The sequence below is a fragment of the Aspergillus pseudodeflectus genome (genome assembly GCF_044049435.1).
Source record: "Aspergillus pseudodeflectus strain CBS 756.74 chromosome Unknown BJX68scaffold_142, whole genome shotgun sequence".
Lineage (NCBI taxonomy): Eukaryota > Fungi > Ascomycota > Eurotiomycetes > Eurotiales > Aspergillaceae > Aspergillus > Aspergillus pseudodeflectus.
In genome coordinates this window covers 1-11,096 of record NW_027263918.1, presented here as the reverse complement: position 1 = coordinate 11,096, position 11,096 = coordinate 1, and the positions used below count along the sequence as shown (strand labels likewise).

At 52.5% G+C, this 11,096-nt stretch overlaps 7 protein-coding genes across 7 annotated transcripts; 5 read left to right on the top strand and 2 right to left on the bottom strand.

Moving 5' to 3' along the window:
* The first annotated feature begins 993 nt into the window (after window positions 1-993).
* Window positions 994-3,779, top strand: BJX68DRAFT_251280 (alpha-arrestin). The gene has a single exon (XM_071042369.1). The coding sequence runs from the start codon at window positions 1,466-1,468 to the stop codon at window positions 3,041-3,043; it is 1,578 nt and encodes a 525-aa protein (XP_070891862.1). The 5' UTR covers window positions 994-1,465; the 3' UTR covers window positions 3,044-3,779.
* Window positions 3,780-3,868: 89 nt separating this feature from the next.
* Window positions 3,869-4,389, top strand: BJX68DRAFT_251279 (uncharacterized protein). The gene has a single exon (XM_071042368.1). The coding sequence runs from the start codon at window positions 3,899-3,901 to the stop codon at window positions 4,175-4,177; it is 279 nt and encodes a 92-aa protein (XP_070891861.1). The 5' UTR covers window positions 3,869-3,898; the 3' UTR covers window positions 4,178-4,389.
* Window positions 4,390-4,485: 96 nt separating this feature from the next.
* On the bottom strand, window positions 4,486-6,243 carry BJX68DRAFT_53206 (integral membrane protein TmpA). Its single transcript, XM_071049345.1, has 2 exons — window positions 6,168-6,243; window positions 4,486-6,097 (listed from the first exon to the last, which is right to left on the bottom strand). Exon 2 carries the CDS (start codon window positions 6,035-6,037, stop codon window positions 4,556-4,558), a length of 1,482 nt encoding a protein of 493 aa, XP_070891860.1. The 5' UTR covers window positions 6,038-6,097; window positions 6,168-6,243; the 3' UTR covers window positions 4,486-4,555.
* On the top strand, window positions 6,127-6,729 carry BJX68DRAFT_53197 (uncharacterized protein). Its single transcript, XM_071049343.1, has one exon. The coding sequence runs from the start codon at window positions 6,216-6,218 to the stop codon at window positions 6,570-6,572; it is 357 nt and encodes a 118-aa protein (XP_070891859.1). The 5' UTR covers window positions 6,127-6,215; the 3' UTR covers window positions 6,573-6,729.
* BJX68DRAFT_53204 (uncharacterized protein) lies at window positions 6,714-7,422 on the bottom strand. The gene is made up of 2 exons (XM_071049344.1): window positions 7,180-7,422; window positions 6,714-7,101 (listed from the first exon to the last, which is right to left on the bottom strand). Exons 1-2 carry the CDS (start codon window positions 7,283-7,285, stop codon window positions 6,887-6,889), a joined length of 321 nt encoding a protein of 106 aa, XP_070891858.1. The 5' UTR covers window positions 7,286-7,422; the 3' UTR covers window positions 6,714-6,886.
* Window positions 7,423-8,101: 679 nt separating this feature from the next.
* BJX68DRAFT_53217 (uncharacterized protein) lies at window positions 8,102-8,850 on the top strand. The gene has a single exon (XM_071049346.1). The coding sequence runs from the start codon at window positions 8,381-8,383 to the stop codon at window positions 8,759-8,761; it is 381 nt and encodes a 126-aa protein (XP_070891857.1). The 5' UTR covers window positions 8,102-8,380; the 3' UTR covers window positions 8,762-8,850.
* Window positions 8,851-11,055, top strand: BJX68DRAFT_53218 (uncharacterized protein). The gene is made up of 2 exons (XM_071049347.1): window positions 8,851-9,993; window positions 10,047-11,055. Exons 1-2 carry the CDS (start codon window positions 8,939-8,941, stop codon window positions 10,432-10,434), a joined length of 1,443 nt encoding a protein of 480 aa, XP_070891856.1. The 5' UTR covers window positions 8,851-8,938; the 3' UTR covers window positions 10,435-11,055.
* Window positions 11,056-11,096: the final 41 nt, after the last annotated feature.

Sequence of the window (11,096 nt, the reverse complement as noted above, 5' to 3'; positions counted from 1 at the left end):
TGGTTGAGATATTAAGCCTTAAAAAATGGCAGTTTGTATGGTATATCAAGTGATCGGATCGACCGGGGTGAGCGGATCGACCGGGAATTACGTTATCCAATCGCGCTGAGTAACCTACCCCGATGGAAGCTGACGAGAAGTCGACGGCGCGATTTGCCCTCTCCTTGGCCTCATAGATCAGTTGCCTGTGAGCCGTCAGGAAGGATTGCAAGCATATGACACCATTCGAAGATCACCCAGCACGGACTCGAAATCGAACCAAGGGACTTTAGTAAGAGTTCATCATCGAGATGCGAAACTTTCTTGCCATTCTTTGGAGACTTCGCGGCTCTTCATGCCGACCGGATCACGCAATATTAGGAGACTCCTGAGGCAGATCACCGAAGCCGCTTGTTTGTTGGAGTCTTGGAGACTGGCCTGCATCGCCGAAATAGCGGCGGAGCCCAGTGTTGTCCGTTGTGAGTCATGGCGCACGCTCGGGCGTATCTAGATGCGCTTTCTGAGAACACGCGGTGCGCCTGAGAGCCTAAGAGGGCTTGACACCTCAGGCCAGATCTAGCGTCTCCAAGGTTTCGGCTCATCAAAGAAAGGACGCGTATGAGCGTTAAGTATGAATCACACTTGTAATGTGCATCTGGTCAGGTCGATATATTGGGTTGTCGGCATCAATGACATCAAGATAGTTTCAATGGTTCAACCGCTTGGGGCAGTACCACGTATTCTCGAACACTGGATGGCAGGTGAGCTGCGCTCAGGAATAGAAGGCGTGGTCTACGCAAGCTCGAGCTCTCGGGGAAAGTTGAAATCTCTAGAATCTCCTCGGAGGAGAGCCTATGCCAAGACCAAATTCGTACTGTCACGTACGGAAAGGGCAGCGTAACGGCAACGTAAGCTCCACAATGACGACTTTTCCCTCTTCCCTCCAGCTGCCCCACTGACTTTTATTGTCCGCTTCGGGGTGGCGAGACCAAGAAAAATTCGTACCTGTTACATGTGGGAACCTCCTAGAAAAACTATGGCCTGGGAAAATTTCAGAAGAAGGAAGGAGGAGTCAAGCAGTGCTCGTAATGCGCTCAGCCTGGCCGGATTGGAAACTTATTCAAAAGCAACCCCGTCGCCCACTCTTTGGTTCAGACGAACCTCCTTTCCTCAGCTCGCTTCACCACTCAACTTCTGAGCTATACATTTTTGCTTTTCCACCCTCTACGCGCCTGCCATTAGGAACCCGCAAATCTAGACCTAGCTGCCACCAAGGATTATTATGTGCGCGTCTGTCTGCTACACTCCAGAGCTTGAGCAACACTGCATCAAATCCTGAGCAACACCAGACACTAGCTACTGCTCCACCAAGGAAGCGTCTATAGCCCAATTCACTGCTAAGACATCAGTCAATTGTCTACTACTGTTATTACTTCATATAGCCGGTGCCGGTTCAGAAGAGTCTCGAACTCCCACGTCGCTCAAGATGCCGGGCCGACTTCTTTCTAACCTTGTCCGCCCCTCTGTCCACCACCACTCGATCTTCCCTCACTCCAACTCCTCTTCAACTTCGTCTGTCAACGAGGTATCAAACACCCAGGTGTCTTCTAAGAAGCCGTCGGCGAACTCTCATGAAAGACCACAGTCCCCGGAGCGGCGCCTCTCGTTTTCGATGGACCACTTTATTCACACCTACCGGGACCACAACAAAGAGAAGCGCCGCAACCATGGACGCTCGGCTCGTTCAAAGGAGCGTGCTGGTCATGTCGACGCAGCAGCTGCCTCCGCTAAGTTGGACGTCATTGTCGAGAGCCCGCCACTCGTCTGCTATGGCACCCCCGCAAATTCCACCGGTGCCCTTTTCTCTGGCCGCCTCAGAGTTAGCGTACCCGAGACGACCGGCATGGTCACCCTGGACAAGTTCGACATGCATTTGATAATCAAGAGGACAACCAAGAAGCCCGTCTCGAGAGACTGCCCCAACTGCGCCTCCCGCACCGAGGAGCTCACAAACTGGAACTTCCTGACCGAGCCACGTTCTCTCAAGGGTGGTGACCACGATTTCCCATTCAGCTACCTCTTCCCGGGTAACCTGCCAGCATCATGCAACGGATCTCTGGGTCAGGTTGAATACTTCCTCCAGGCACACGCACACAACGTCAACGGCGAGGACTACAACTTCAAGATGCCGCTTCACATCAAGCGCGCTATTCTTCCTAGCAACGACAAGTCCTCCATCCGAATCTTCCCTCCGACCAATTTGACCGGCCGAATCGTGCTTCCATCCGTCGTCCACCCAATCGGCACTTTCCCAGTTCAGATGACTTTGAGCGGAGTGTTGGACAAGGGCGAGGACACTCAGACCCGGTGGCGGCTACGCAAGATGATGTGGCGGATCGAAGAGCACCAGAAGATCGTTTCCACGGCGTGTGCCAAACACGCGCACAAGATCGGTGGTGAGGGCAAGGGCGTCTTGCACCAGGAGACCCGGATCATCGGACACAACGAGGAGAAGGACGGCTGGAAGACCGACTTTGATACCGCTGGCGGCGAAATCACCATGGAATTCGAAGCGAGCATCAACCCTACCGCCAACCCAGTGTGCGACCTTGAGTCCTCCAACGGACTGGAGTCGAAGCACAATCTAGTCATCGAACTTATTGTCGCAGAGGAGTTCTGCCCCAACCGCAACACCAAACTCATCACACCCACCGGAGCCGCACGTGTTCTCCGCATGCAATTTAACCTGCACGTCACGGAGAGAAGCGGACTGGGAATCAGCTGGGACGAGGAGATGCCCCCGGTTTATGAGGACGTTCCCGCCAGCCCTCCTGGTTACACAATGCTCAACGGAAGCAGCATCATGGAGGACTATCAGGGGTCTCCCCTCCCGACACCCGAGTACGAGGAGCTGGAGCGAATGGATTCTCTCCGACTCGACCACTCATCCACCCATTCCTCCGCCCGCGGACGAGCTCGCCTAACAACTGATGATCTGATCACTGAACCAGCGGAAATTGCAACCCAAAACCGCGCTCCATCCGCAGACTCAGGATCATCATAAGTATCCAAACGTGCCACTGCCCTACCTAATTAATCATCTCCGACGGCCTCGGCCGGTACGGTACGACTTACGACTATCACGAACGCAATGACCATGGTACACCAAACAAAAGAATGCCATCTTCGTTCATTACAACTTACTTTGATTTTTCGTTTGTTCCGCTTAAACTTGGTATCATCCCATATTCCGCTTCTTCAACGGACCGAACCAATATACCCTAATTTCAACACCACGACCCACAAAAAAAGTTCTATATCTAGGCTGGCTTTCTGCTTTGGGCGTTTTTCTGTGTTTGAGGACTTTCCATCTGTCCTCCTGTCCTCTCTCCGATCCTATTCGTTTCTACATTTGCATTGGGTGGTACAGACTGTTTTGCGTGATACCCATCAATCATACCTTTTCATGCTATGTTTCTCTCTCGCCGACTCATCTGTTCTATCTTCCCTTCCGTCTCACTCTCGAGACTGGGGGCTTCGCCGATTTGACGGGCGATTTGCTTTTGTCCACGATTTACGATATACTCTTTATTGTTCTCTAACAATCAAGAACATATTATATCTTATACATTCTTCTCTTCGTACAGTACAGTATAAGTCAACGCTCCATAAGCTCCACTTCAGTAACACATGGATCACCACGGTGGAACTAGAAGTGAAATCTCGTTACTCAAGCAAGACAGACGATAGCAACCCAAATAATTAAACTCCCATGATCAAGTCGAACATTTGGCATCAAAATTCTTCCCCACGATGACCCGCAAAATCTTGCAGGAAAAAAAAAAATCAGTATAAGCGACCAGGCCAATCAAATCAGTCCAAGCCCACGGCCATAGCATGGCCGTTGTGGCGCCTAAGTATGCAAGCGGAGTCCAGGTGCAGCTTACTGTGCCTCTTGACTTATCTACTACTAGTTGTGTACAGTATCTACCTACTAATCGTTGTACTGCTGGAGACGCTGACCGACCTGTGGAGTGTTGAGCAACTCGGGCTCTCGAGTATTTATTTAGGTACGTGTCACTGTTCTACTGCTGTGCAGTGCTGCCTTGCTTCAATTTCGGAGTCGGAATGGACTCGGTGTTCAATGACGTCCTCTCGCAACCTCGGTGCAGCCAGTGTAAGGCTTGCAGCTTGCTGAGTTTACTCCGAGCCGTGTATGCAGGAAGGCGCTGGATGCCACCTAGAATGGATAATTGTGCGAAGACAGCCTCGGTTCTTTTCTTGCCTTGTTTCTGGCGCTTTTACTTTTCGCTTTCGCTGCGGCCCCTCTCGTGTTTTCTTCGATGTGATTTCATCTCTCTTATAGCACAACACCCCGCGGAAAGTTTTTTCGCTTCGATGCAACTTGAACTTGAACTTTTGCTTGGACTTGACTAACACTACATACATATCATATCATACCGTGTCATATCCATTGGGAATCGTCAACTATTAGATCAGTCATATCTCTTCTAACCAAGCAGGACAACAGGACAACACATTAGGGAATCATCAATTAGCATAATAAACAGCACACTCATGAGTCAAAAATTGGACCGTACGCCGGCACGCCCGTCGACTCTAGCTCATACACCACTCTCCTTGTGACGTTTGGGTTGCTGATAACACAGATCGCCTCCGCGTCGAAGTTCTTCGCGACCTGTCGAATAAACGGGACCATGTCGATTCGGCCGGACGAGTTCGTGTCGATGATAATGGGGTTCGGATCCATCTTCGCAACTAAGTTCAGGACCTCTTTGCCGTATGTCCGCTTGGGGGCGCGCGTTTGCCAGATGACGCGGAGTTTCGGGCGGTTCTCGTCTCCAAGGAATGACAAACAAGGCCCAATACCTGAGCCGGTTGTGACGACTACGACGCGCTTGTACACTCGCATCGCGTACGCGAAGCCGTAAGTGAGCACGCCGCGTTTCCACATATATGTTGGCTGGTCCTTGATGGCGGCGGAGGTCCAGTCGCCGGCTTTGGAGATGAGGCAGGAGAAGCTCTTGCCGTCGGGGTTCGGGAAGGTGGCAAAGCCGTGCCAGTCCTGCAGTGGGTGCTTGGCGAGTTGAATACCCTTGCCAAAGGTGGTTGTTCCGTGGGTGAAGTGGAGACGCACAGCGTGCGGGGAGAGCTTCTCGGGTGTCACTTTCACTTTGCGGAGGAGGATCCACGGATGCACGATGGCTACCACGACGACCATCAGGAACCAGAATGCAGGCAGTTCGATGAGGAAGCGACCCATTGGGGTCCCTTCAGCAGCAGAGGCTTCGTCGACGAAGACCATGAGGAGGATGACGAAGAGAGCTACCACCAGCCAGCCGGAGAACCGATGGGTAAGCTCAAAGTAGTCGTGCATCTTCATGCGGAATGTTGGGTGGGCGACCAGGATAATGGCCAACAACAAAACGAGAATAAGGTACATCAGGATAACTGGCGCAACGGAGAAAGGCGAAACTCCCCCGGCAGGGAACCAGTATTCGCGCGAGAATTGGCCCACGAAGCCCAGGTACCAAACAAGTGAAGCAACTCCGCATCCACTATGGACACCACCATAATGGTACACTTTGGAGGCAATCCGGCGGAGCCACAGCGGAGCGCTTCGTGGTATTGAGCATACCGTGACGAAGATCGTGTTCACAACCAAGGGCTGTCGAGCCAGCCCGCATGCCAGCAGGTTCGCTGCTGCGGCGTTGACCAGTGCTAGGAGCTTTCGGTCTGCAGCCAGCACATAGATGAAGACACCAATGTTGGCGATGAACACCAAGGTGAAAAGCCGGCGGTAGATGTTGAGGATCGTGTACCGCACTGGCGCAAGCCATCTCTTCCTGTGAGCTTGCGCTTCGAGGTCGAAGGACGAACTGTCATCAGTCATCTTGAGCTGTAGCTCAGAAATGTCCTTGATGATGCACTTCTCAATATCCACAGCGCTGGCATCGCTGGGACGCTCCGGTGGACAGACCGCAGTTGGCGGCCTGCTCACGATGACCTCTTCATGTTTCTCATCTGGAAGAGACATGATGCTTCAATCTTGTTTATGAGCAAGCTCTTGACAGGATTGTGAGGTAGAGCAGGGACGCTTAAAGGAATTTGGTAAGGTGTGTGAGTGTCGGCAGGTACAAGCTATAGCGGCATGCACTCTTACATACACTGAAGACCAGAATCAAGCCACCACTGGGACGCCTCCACACCGACGGATGCATGTGCCTTTTGAATGCCCTGGCATGACGCCATTCGGTTTAGTCGCAGAATCGAATCCCAGAGTGTTGGCTTGTGTCGGACACCCGAGCCGTCTCTCAGACCCATCGTTCTTTCTCAGCATTTGCCTGGCCCACTTTAGACGGTCCACCATGGCACGCCCTTATCTTTGCCTCGCCTTTTCCCACTCCGGAGCCAGGAAGAGACACGGGAAAAAAAGGATGTCGATTTTTGCTCTTTTTTTTTGGGCCGCTACGAAGAAAAAAAAGAAGTGTTCGCCTGCTGCCACAGTCGACGGACGTTTGCGGGTTTGCCAGTATGGCATTATCCCGCTTGACCCTTGCCCGCTAATCTAGGTCATACATGACGCTTACCAATGAGGTCGCAACACAATATAGTACGGCTCTGCCTCACTCCTCTTTCTCCAGATACGGTATGCTGTAGAGCCAATTGACGGGAATCTCGACGAGTTTGGGGAGGGGAAGGATTCCGACCCGCTCCATGGCCTGATTCCCAGCCCGTGACGACGTGGGCATTCGAGACAGCTTTTCCATGATCCATCCGGTTGACGCGCGATGCATGCGAACCCAGCCAGCCGGAAGACTTCAAGATCGACAGTGCAAAAAGCAACAGCACGAAGAAACTCCAAAGCCTGCTCGCCGCCGAATCGTCAAAGGGTGTTCGTTCTCGTGCCCCACCGATTTACGGGCCAAGCACCAAGAAAAAAAAGAAAAAAGAAAACCGAAAATCTAGCAGCAATTGGACCTTCGGAACTCGAGCAAGCTTGAAATGGTTGGGGAACCCGACAATCATGGGAGTTTAGAGATGCAACGCAACATACGCTATTCGATATGCAGGCGGTTCGTCCGGTCCACCACGTTCTTGCTTTTTACCTCAGCGAATGCTGGTCATTGGCGGGGGAGCACTGGGGAGACTCGTCCGTCCGGAGTCTGGACTACCTACCTTGATAAACTAGGGTTAGCGGGGTGGATGTCAGCCAGATGGTTGGCATTGAAGTGTTTGGATCAACGCAGATCAATGGCATTGTTCGGCCCTGCTTCCTGGTCATTTTTTGGTCGAGCGGGGTATTTTGCGTCAGGCCGATTAACAACGAGCTGCACCGATGTGCGCCGCCTGCATAGCAATTCCTGGGAATTTTCGGGCTAAACAGCTCAGCGCTCTGGGCCCTGGCAGTGTGCTTCCCGCCGAGCAGCGGGCGCCGGTAGTAGTGTGGGCGAGTGCATGTGCGTTGGGAAATGGCGCATGCAGGCGCACCAAGGTTTCCCTCGGCTGTCAGAAGGCTTTTGAAGTTCTGATAGAATTGACAGTGACAGGCTGAAGATTTTAATCGTCGCTACGTTTTCTGTCACCGGGGCCGATCTGGTCTGAGATGCTCGTGGTCGTGGGTTCAGCTACGTCGCGGAAGGAAAGTGGAGGGAGCGGGAGGGGAAGAAACCGATCTGAGCCTTGAGGGCAGCAAAGGCGAGCCAATGAGCAGAAACCGAAGCCTCGGTAGAATAGTCTTCCGCCCAGAGCACTGGGATCCGGTGAGTTCGAGAATCGAGCGCCGGCAACAAGAGGCCGGGGTGGCCGGGGTGGGAGCATGGTTGCTATGGTCGCTCGTTTCCTTCCAGCAATTTAGCTCCAACTAGGGGACCCCACTGCTGGGATAGGAACTGGAGCGGTGACGGACTGTCATTCGGCGTGTTAGACGCAAGCCTCTTCCTGGTGGACCAGGGCAGGATCAGCAACCCAATCTTAGCGGCGACTGCGACTTGGCGTGAGCGAACTGAGGCAGCAGCGACTCAGCGAATTGTGTGCGGCGTGCGCCACGCGCCCAAGCAAAGGACCCCAAGCAGATTACGGAAGTATTCCAAATTCCAAATCAAATCAAACGTCCAAACTGGAATTGCTCACAGCAAAGGGGCCTATCGTCCCTGTCGTTTCACATCTCGAGCATGACAAAAATGATTTCTAAACTGCAGCATGCGAGATTATTTATCACTCCGGGGGGTCCCTTCGTCCCCCTTTGCTCCCATCTCACCTCGAGTTTACTTCAAGTTACATCCTACGATATACTTACCCTACTCGAAGTGCTTTTTTGCCTTTGAGCCTCTGCTTTGACCGACACACCTAATCCTGACTAAGTCTCCCAGCCAAACTCATGACAATGGGTATTGGGGAGTCGTCCTTAGCACGACCCCAATCCGGCAATGAGGTATACACCGACTTGTTGACCTTTTGCTTCCGCGGTCCTGTCCCGTACGACGAGAACAGGCCATTGTTCATTGACGCGGAAAATCCCTCTCGATCCTTCAGCGCGCGGCAGTTCAGAACCCTTGTGCGTACCCTTATTGCAGGATTGAAAGCGCACCATGTGCAGAGAGGCGATTGTGTGCTGGTCCACCTGGGAAACAATGTGAGTACAATGTTCTACTACGTCCTGCCCTCTTCGGACAAATCGTTGCAAATCCCCAGCCACGATGGAGAGGCTGTTTGTCCGAACAAGACTTTCAACTCCGGCCCAACAGTTTCCAAGCTTTAACCATATTGGTTTCTCTTTTTTTTTCCCTCGAGATTTTTCCTTCGCAGTGGAGTTATTTCCTTCCTTTTCGGCGCACTTCCGGCTCTTTTTCCTCTTCAGGGTTACTAATGCTATCTTCCAATGTAGATCATATACCCCGCACTGTTCTTCAGTGTTATCGGAGCTGGCGGTGTCTTCATGGGATCGAATGCCCGCAGTCAACCTCAGGAATTGGAACACCTGCTCACATTAGCGGAGCCCAAGCTGATCATCACGAATCGCGAAGCCCTACCGACCGTCCTCAATGTCTCCACAAGCAAAGGCATGCTCTCCAGCCAAGTCTGCCTACTGGACGAATCAGCACCGGATCACATTGCACAGCTGCTTGGTGCTGGGCCAGCACCCAACCTTTCCGACTGTGGGGACGAAAGCTACCTAAACTTCACGGATTTGCTGGGATACGGTGAGAATGACTGGATTACATTCAACGATGAGATGATTGCGAAATCGACGCCTGCGGCGATGTTCTCCACCAGCGGGACTGGGGGGCTGCCCAAGGCGGCAGTTCTGTCGCACCATGCCATTGTCTCACAGCATCTCACCATCCAGTACGATGTGCCCTACGCCGTTACTCGACTCATCTCCCTGCCCATGTTTCATCTCTTCGGAGCTTTATGGACCCATATCTTTCCTGTGCGCTATGGTCAACCTCTTTTTGTGCTACCTCGATTTGAGATCACTCAGTTTGTTGCTGCCGTGTTCCAATACCAAATTTCCGAGACCTACATGGTCCCCGCGATGATCCATGCGTTCAATAGGTCCACCCTACCAGTCTCCGACTATCTTTCGTCATTACGTTACGTTGGTGTCGCTGGCGCGCCAATCGACGGTGCTTCTATGCAACAGTTCCGAGAGCTTCTTCATTTGGACGCTTATGCCTCGCAGCTCTGGGGTATGACCGAAGTTGGGGTTGTGTTCCAAAACCGTTACGGTGAGCTGGGAAATGCCGGCAGCATCGGGAGCCTCTTACCGGGATATGAAGTGCGGCTAGTTGGGGCCGATGGTAACCTAGTAACCGGCGACAACAAACCAGGCGAGCTCTATGTCCGAGGTCCTGGTCTGCTTACGTGCTACCGAGGACGTGAAGACGCCAAAGACGGTCAGGGGTGGTTCCGCACAGGCGACGTCGCATACGTCAACAACGGGCTTTACTTTATCGTCGGCCGCACGAAAGAGCTCATCAAAGTTCGAGGGTATGCCTTCCCCACCTTCGTATGCTCAAAAGAGTCTACTAACGGATAAACAGCTGGCAAGTCGCACCTGCAGAACTCGAATCCGTTCTCCTCAAGCACCCCGGCATTGAAGACGCCGCCGTAACAGGAGTTACCTCGAAAGATGGCAGCACAGAAGTGCCACGCGCCTTCGTCGTCCGCTCCAAGACTCTCTCCGGCACACGCCTGACCTCGGAAGAAGTCTACCTCTTTTGCCGCCGCCAACTGGCGTCTTACAAGGCTCTCGATGGCGGGATCGTCTTCGTCGAGGAAATCCCGCGCACGGCCAGCGGGAAGATCCAGCGCTTTAAGCTCACGCAGATGAACACCTATCGCGAGATCGTCTCTTCACTCCTTGCGCGATTCCGCGGAGCCAGCCTACAATCTGTGGGGATCATGCATGGGGGCCGGATCACCGTCTAAATCTAGCTTGGGCCGAACCTAGTTCGCCATTTCTTCCCTTGTTCGCGATAAAGTCCACCGGATGGATTTGCTTTGCGCTGCGTTGCGCCACACACTGTACCTCCGCCAAGTTGGCGGTATGAAGTCTTTCGATTGATCGGTCAAACTCTCCGTTGCGATCGGCGCAGCTTCTTTGTTTGCTTTGGTGCTGCTTGGGGATGTTATTTTTTGCTTTTCTTTCTCGGGCGTTGCTGGTTTGGTTTGGAACCGGACCCTAGGAATTCGGAACTTGGAAGTCGGTTGGGTTTGGAAGCATCTATACTGCAATCTCGTCTATCCTTATGATGCTGTTACGACCTTGTCTTGTCTTGACCTGTTTTGTCTGTCGAGCTTTCGCTCGCAATCATGATTGTGCATTTGCTTTTTGATTGCTCTAATTCCATATGGCTGGCTTGAAGGCTGAGCACGCGTTCCTTGATACCAATATACGCATATGTGATTCACCTTATGACTCGATCTTGAAACTCGAGGACCCGGGAAACCTTTTGTCGGGTGCTACTCCATCGTCATAGTCTATCTCCTAGTCCTGCACTTCTCATGCATGAGCCCGCCCAGAACTACTAGTACATAGACACTACCCAGAATATCAAGGCAACTATAAAGTATACACTGCATATAAGCAG